We start from the raw sequence: 8,043 nt of genomic DNA on the forward strand, positions 1-8,043 counted from the left end.
AAAAAAAAAAAAAAAAAAAAAGAACAAAGAATAACATGAAGAAGAAATACTTAAGAATTTGTTTAAAAATAATTGATTTAATTTTTGTTGAGGGGGTCCAGAGTCAGTATTTTTGAAATTGTTCATTAAGGGAAAGTTTTGATATGTTATCAAGCTAGTTCATTCATATGAGGTGAATTTAAAGGTCTGATAATAGAATTAACTTGCCTGAGATATTCTCTCTGGGACTAAATTCCGAGGAGACACAGTCAGTTATGGACTACAGGAAACACAGTCAGTTATGAAGCAGGGATCAAAGCCACAGGCATATTTATATTTGTATATCAAGGCAAGCAGATCCCTTGGTTAACAAGCAAAGTTTTATAATAGATTATTTCCATTATGGAAATCCTATTTCCTGTTATAAAATCTGTCATCTTTCACTTTAAAAAGTGTATTATGCATGTGAACATGCACAAACAGGTACAGAAATCTTGGATCTAATGAATCACTCTTGATTGCTGCAACATTGTTTTTCGTTTTCAGACCCTTTGACTTTGAAATAAATTTCAAACTTTAAAAAAAGTTACAAGAATAAAATAAGGAACTCCAGCATACCCGTCTCCTAGAGTCACCAGTTGTCAGCATTTTGCCACACATGGTTTATTACTTTCTCTGTAATCCACATATCATTATTGTTAATATTATTATTAATTTTGCTAAACCATCTGAGGATATTAAGTCACCATGACTCTATTCCTAAATACTTCATGGATATCCTAAGAATAAGGACATTCCCTTCCATAACCACAGAAGAATTATCAAATTTGGCACTACTTGTCCTGATAATGACCGTCATAGAGCCCCCCCTTTTTTTTTTAGTTATTATATTGCCTTAGTCTTCCCTAATCTGGGGCAGTTCCTCAGCCTTTGTCTTTCATAGCATTAATGTTGTTGAAGAATACAGGCCATCTATTATGTAGAATGTTTCTCAATTTAGAATTGTCTAATTTTTTTTTCCTCTCAGGTTAGATTCAATGTATGCATTTTGGCAGGAATACTGCATAAGTAATGTTATGTCTTGGTACATCATATAACTAAGACATATTGCTTTGTCATGTTGCTTTGTCCCATTATTGGGAATCTTAACTTTAATAACTTTTTAAAGAAATTGTCCGCCGTGTTTCTCCACTGTGAAGTTGCCATTTTTCCATTTTATAATTAATAGGTAATCTGTGGGGAAATACTTTGAGACTTTCTTACCTGTCTGTTCCCATCAAACTTTTTTTTTTTTTTTTTTTTTTTTTTAAACAGAGTCTCACTCTGTTGCCCAGGCTGGAGTGCAATGGTGCGATTTTGGCTCACCACGACCTCCACCTCCACCTCCTGGGTTCAAGCAGTTCTCCTGCCTCAGCCTCCCAAGAAGCTGTGACTACAGGCGCTTGCCACCTTTCCTGGCTAGTTTTTATATTTTTAGTAGAGATGGGGTTTCGCCATGTTGGCCAGGCTGGCCTCGAACTCCTGACATCAGGTGATCCCCCGACCTTGGCCTCCCAAAGTGCTGGGATTACAGGCGGGAGCCACTGCGCCCGGCCCATAATTTTTTTAAATTCAGTGGGTCCCTTACTGTTACTTCAATGTGGCCCCATTATTTCTTGAGCACTTCCATACTTTCTAGCGCCAAGATACCGCAGACTGAGTATTTTCCACCTCACTGTTCTAGAATCAGCCCCTTCTCTAAAAGCCTTGATTCCTTTTAGTAGAAAATCGTATTTAGATGCTCAATCTTCCTTTTTTTTTTTTTTGAGACGGAGTCTCACTCTGTCACCCAGGCTGGAGTGCAGTGGCACAATCTCGACTCACTGCAAGCTCCCCCTCCCGGGTTCCTGCCATTCTCCTGCCTCAGCCTCCCGACTAGCTGGGGCTACAGGCGCCTGCAACCACGCCCGGCTGATTTTTTGTATTTTTAGTAGAGACGAGGTGTCACTGTGTTAGCCAGGATGGTCTGGATCTTCTGACCTTGTGATCCGCCCGCCTGGGCCTCCCAAAGTGCTGGGATTACAGGCGTGAGCCACCGCGCCCAGCCCCCAATCTTCTTAAAATCACAGTTTAAAAATAAAATGGGGCCGGACACCTTGGTTTAAACCTATAATCCCAGCACTTTGGGAGGCCAAGGTGGAAGGGTTGCTTTAGGCCAGGAGTTTGAGACTTTCCTGGGCAATATGGTAAGATGCTATCTCTATAAATTTTTTTTTTTTTTTTTTTTGAGACGGCGACTCGCTCTGTCACCCAGGCTGGAGTGCAGTGGCGCGATCTCGGCTCACTGCAAGCTCTGCCTCAGCCTCCCAAGTAGCTGGGACTACAGGCATGTGCCACCACGCCCAACTAATTTTTTGTATTTTTAGTAGAGATGGGGTTTCACCGTGTTAGCCAGGATGGTCTCAATCTCCTGACCGCATGATCCGCCCCCCTCGGCCTCCCAAAGTGCTGGGATTACAGGCGTGAGCCACCGCGCCCGGCCTCTATAAAAAATCTTTGAAATCAGCCGGACATGGTGGTGCACACCTGTAGTCCCACCTCCTCGGGCAGCTGACATGGGAGGGTTGCTTGAGCCCAGGAGTTCAAGGCTGCCTGAGTTATGATCATGGCACTGCATTCCAGCTCTTTCCAGGGGGAAAAAAGAAAAAATAATAATTTTTTAAAAATGAAAATAAAATAATTTTGACAAATTGCTTGCAGCATTGCCAACTCTTAGTAAGAGATTATATTAATTCTACGTAGAATAAATTCCCTATGGTGGGGTTTTCAGGGTTTTTTTGTTTGTTTGTTTGTTTTTGAGATAGGGTCTTACTCTGTCACCCAGGCTGGAGTGCGGTGACATGAACACAGCTCACTGCCACCTTAACCTCTGGGGCTAAAGTGATCCTCCTACCTCACCACCATGCCTGGCTACTTTTTTTGTTTTTTATAGAGACAGGGTCTCACCATATTGCCCAGGCTAGTCTTGAATTCCTGGGCACAAGCAATCCTCCCTCCTCACATTCCCAGAGTGCTGGGATTACAGGAGTGAGCTCCCTAGTCTGGGTGAGTTCTCAGGTTTTTAACATTTGTGACTCAGGTTATTATAAACTGGTTAAATCCTTCAAATTTTACATCTCTTTTATTTGTTTTCTTGTTTGTTTGTTTTGAGACTGAGTCTCACTCTGTCACCCAGGCTGGAGTGCAGCAGCACAATCTTGGCTCACTGCAACCTCCGCCTCCCGGGTTCAAGCGATTCTGTAGCCTTAGCCTTCCAAATAGCTGGGATTACAGGCGTGCACCACCACGCCCGGCTAATTTTTGTATCTTTAGTAGACATGAGGTTTCACCATGTTGTCCAGTCTGTTCTGGAACTCCTGACCTCAGGTGATCCGCCCGTCTCCGCCTCCCAAAGTGCTGGGATTACAGGTGTGAGCCACCACACCCAGCCGACATATCTCTTTAAACTTTATTTCTTTACATTAAGTTAATGGACTTTTTCTAGACTATTGTTCTTAACCCATTATTCCATATTACAAAAAGCTTGTACCCTTATTATGAGATAATGTTAGCATGTCAAATGTATATGTTCGTAATCCTTCTAAAGTACTGATATCACTGGGTATTTACAGTTGCCAAACTAGCTCAGATTTACACAAAAGGTGGGGATAAGTTTTACTGAAGAAATGATAACCACAAAATGTTTGGAACTCCTATTTTATATGTTCAGAAGTATTGTTCTTTAGAATAACTGTTCATATTTCTAGTATTTCTAATTATGTACTGTATTTCTGTTCAAGTTGTATCTATTCCTGAATAAATGTAATGGAAAGAAATTCCTTAAAATTCTTAGAACACTGTCTTCAGGAAATTGTCTAAGTTTATTTTATTTATTTATTTTTCTGAGACGGAGTTTCGCTTTTGTTGTCCAGGCTGGAGTGCAATGACACGATCTCGGCTCACTGCAACCTCTACCTTCCCAGTTCAAGCAATTCTCCTGCCTCAGCCTCCCAAGTAGCTGGGATTACAGGCATGCACCACCACACCTGACTAATTTTGTGGTCAAGCTGGTCTCGAAACCCCGACCTCAGGTGGTCCGCCTGCCTTGGACTTCCAAAGTGCTGGGATTACAGGCATGAGCCACTGCGCCAGACTGATTTTTTTTTTTTTTTAATGGTTGTATGGAATTACAGGTTTTCATATTTACTAAATTGAAAGGAGATATCACTTAAAAAGTACTCTGAATTTTAAAATTAATTAGAATATTTTATAATCATTTAGCATTAAACATAACTATACATTTAACTTTATGCATAGAACTTCTTACAGTTGTCTGTGGACTGTGTTAGATTGAGGCAAATACTACTATAAATGTTGCGGGGAGAGAGAGATGATTGTTCAAGATTAAAATTCTGGCTGGGCGCAATGGCTCACACCTGTAATCCCAGCACTTTGGGAGGCCAAGGCAGGAGGATCACCTGAGCCCAGGAGTTCAAGACCAGCCTGGACAACATGGCAAGACAACATCTCTCTCTACAAAAATAAAAAAATAAAATTACAAACGTTTTAGAAACAGCACACTTCTTTCATTTTTCATTTTCAGAAGACTCTGTACCTACACCTGATGAAGTCAGCATGCTAACAGCAATTGCACTCTTCCTGTGGTCTGCTAGTAGTGAAATAATAGGAGTCCAGTCGTTACAGAATGGCTGCATGAACAGATTTAAAAATGCATTAAATTCATGCGACCCATGGGTAAGTTACACTTTAAACAGACATAAATAAAAACATTTCCCTTTATCAGGAAAATGTCAGATTGATTCATTAAAATATGTGATACATAATTAAAAGCTAAGTATTTGCACTATGGCTTTTAAATGGAAAAACCAAAACAAATCACTGGGTTTAAGCACTAGAACACATGTATGTGTTTATTCACATATGTAGAAATTCTCCAATATCTGAAATATTTGATTAACCCTGGGGCATACTGGTAGAGACAAGAGTCTATGATTATGTTTTCCAGTGTTTATTTAAATGACACTAAGGACATTAAAGGAGAAGTTTACATTATTAGACATTTTAATGAACCTACTAGAACCTCTAGTTTGTCTAGAAAGTAAGATTTTTTATTTTACAATGTCAAAGTCTAAACTTGTGATTCTCAAGCCTGCTGCACGTCAGAAATTTTAAAAAGCAGAAAACATTCTTGAAGGCCAGGCGCAGTGGCTCACACCTGTAATCCTAGCACTTTGGGAGGCCAAGGCGGGCAGATCAGGAGGTCAGGAGTTCAAGACCAGCCTGTAGTGAAACCCTTGTATCTACCAAAAATACAAAAAAATAGCCGGGTGTGGTGGCAGGCGCCCGTAATCGCAGCTACTTAGGAGGCTGAGGCAGGAGAATCACTTGAACCCAGGAGGCAGAGTGAGTTGAGATTGTGCCATTGCACTCCAGCCCAGGCAACAGTGTGAGACGCCGTCTCAAAAAATAAATAAACAACAAAAAAATAAACATTCTTGGACTCCACCACTGTCTTCCTGAATCTGAGTCTCCAGATTGGTGGCTCCAGGATCTGTATATTTAAAATGTTCTTCAGGTTTTTCTTGTGTCTAGCCAGATTTTCTTGTGTCTAGCCACTTGTGTTCTACCAAAGCACTGAAATAGTTTTATTCCACTCTGTCCCATATATTGATGGGTCTTCCCTCCCTCTCTTCCTTCTTTCCTTCCTTCCTTTTTTGTTTTTTTTCCTTTTTAAGTGTTAATCTGAAGCCTTTCTAATACAAAGTGGAGCCAGTAAGACTTTATTTTCTAGGTCTGGAAACCTTACATTGTTAACAGTCATTTCCAGGGAATCAAATGGTTTTGAGATATCTAAGCAATGTATTTTCATAGCTTTGTTTCAGATCATTCAAATATTAACTTTCCTTACTAAATATATTTGGTTAAAATGGGAGGGACAATTGTACATTAAAGGAAGAGTTAAAAACAGAAGTGGGAATAGCTGATTTCTAACATATTTCACAGTATAAAAATATGGGAATTGGCCGGGCACAGTGGCTCACACCTGTAATCCCAGCACTTTGGGAGGCCAAGGCGGGCAGATCGCGAGGTCAGGAGATTGAGAACATTCTGGCCAACATGGTGAAACCCCATCTCTACTAAAAATACAAAAATTAGTTGGGTGTGGTGGTGCGCGCCTGTAATCCCAGCCACTTAGGAGACTGAGGCAGGAGAGTCACTTGAACCCGGGAGGCAGAGATTGCAGTGAGCCAAGATGGCGCCACTGCGCTCTAGCCTGGCGACAGAGTGAGACTCCATCTCAAAAAAAAAGAAAAAAGAAATATAGGAATTGTATAAGCATGGTGATTTGATCATTAAAATATATGAACATTTTTTACTAATTTTTGTCAGAAAATTCTATTCTACTCCATTTCTCTAAGTAGAAAATGTAATTTCCATTTTCATCCTGCAGTATCACTTCTTTTCAGTACATAGTAAGATGCAATGTGATTGTACAGCAAATAAGAACTATACACATGTTAATTGATAATATATTCTTCTTGTACAGGTTCAAGCCAAATGTTACCAGCTTCTCCTCTCAGTCTTCCAACATTCCAATCGTGCCCTTTCAACTCCTTATATTCATTCATTAGCTCCAATAGTGGTTGAAAAGCTAAAAGCTGTTGAAAGAAACAGACCAGCCAGTAACATAGAGCTTTTAGCAGTTCAAGAAGGAATAAAAGTTCTTGAAACATTGGTTGCTCTTGGTGAAGAACAAAACAGTAAGTATATTCTTAGAAAAAGCTGCTAGTTCAAAATGAAGATCTGTATTATATATAAATCTTATTTGATATTAGAAACAGGCCTGCTGGGCGTGGTGGCTTACACTTTGGGAGTCCCAGCATTCTGGGAGGCCAAGGCAGGTGGATCAGGAGGTCAGGAGATCGAGACCATCCTGGCTAACACGGTGAAACCCCATCTCTACTAAAAATACGAAAAATTAGCCGGGTGTGGTGGCACGCGCCTGTGGTGCCAGCTACTTGGGAGGCTGAGGCAAGAGAATCACTTGAACCCGGGAGGCGGAGGTTGCAATGAGCTGAGATCCCGCCGCTGCACTCCAGCCTGGCAACAGAGCGAGACTCCATCTCAAAAAAAAAGAAAAGGAAAAAAAAAACAGACCTTTGCTTATGTTATATAATGTAGTGAGTTGATTTTTTTTTTTTTTTTTTTTTTTTTTGAGCAGGAAGTTAAAATGAATTGCCAATGGCATTTCAACACACTGATTTTTTTAAAATTTTCTAGGAATGTAGGCATCCCTTAAGATCTAGGAAAAATATAGATGTTTAATAAGGCTTTTTTATTCTTTTCTTTTCTTTTTTTTTTTAAGACAGAGTCTCGCTCTGTCACCCAGGCTGGCGTGCAGTGGCATCATCTTGGCTCACTGCAACCTCTGCCTCATGGGCTGAAAGAGTCCTCCCACCTTTGCCTCCCAAATAGCTGGGAATGCAGGCACATGCCACCATGCCTGGCTAATGTTTGTACTTTTTGTAGAGACAGGATTTCGCCATGTTGCCCAGGTTGGTCTCTGACTCCTCCTGGACTCAAGTGATCCACCCGCCTTAGCCTTTCAAAGTGCTAGGATTACAGGTGTGAGCTACCGTGCCTGTTTCATAGGGTTTTAAAATAATAACCTTCTAATCTTCGTATTAGAGGAATAAAAGCTTTATAACAAATATAACCAGTTAAGTATTAATACCAAACATCATTATTAAAATATCTCAAAACTTGTTATTTAGAAGTTTTTTTAAATTTAATGAAAAACTACTGCATACATCCATTTAACCAGAGACTTACGCAGTTTAATATATATTTTCTTTATTCCCTTAATACTTAAGCTTTGATTTTATCACAATATAATATTTGTCCTTCAAAATATGATTTTAATTGTAGAGAGACTGTACTTTTAAACTAGTATCTTATGATTGAACATTAAGCTGTTTTTAATTTTTCAAGATCACAATGAGCATTTTTTTTTTTTTTTTTTTT

At 39.9% G+C, this 8,043-nt stretch overlaps 1 protein-coding gene across 1 annotated transcript in view; it reads left to right on the forward strand.

Annotated features, from left to right (window-relative positions):
* Window positions 1-8,043, forward strand: part of HEATR5B (HEAT repeat containing 5B) — a 118,379-nt gene that overhangs the window by 103,027 nt on the left and 7,309 nt on the right. Inside the window, 2 exon segments of the mRNA XM_017859688.1 lie at window positions 4,568-4,752; window positions 6,566-6,779. Of these exon segments, the coding sequence (XP_017715177.1) occupies window positions 4,568-4,752; window positions 6,566-6,779 (399 nt within the window).

The sequence above is a fragment of the Rhinopithecus bieti genome, unplaced genomic scaffold (genome assembly GCF_001698545.2).
Source record: "Rhinopithecus bieti isolate Rb0 unplaced genomic scaffold, ASM169854v2 scaffold_51154, whole genome shotgun sequence".
Classification (NCBI taxonomy): Eukaryota; Metazoa; Chordata; class Mammalia; order Primates; family Cercopithecidae; genus Rhinopithecus; species Rhinopithecus bieti.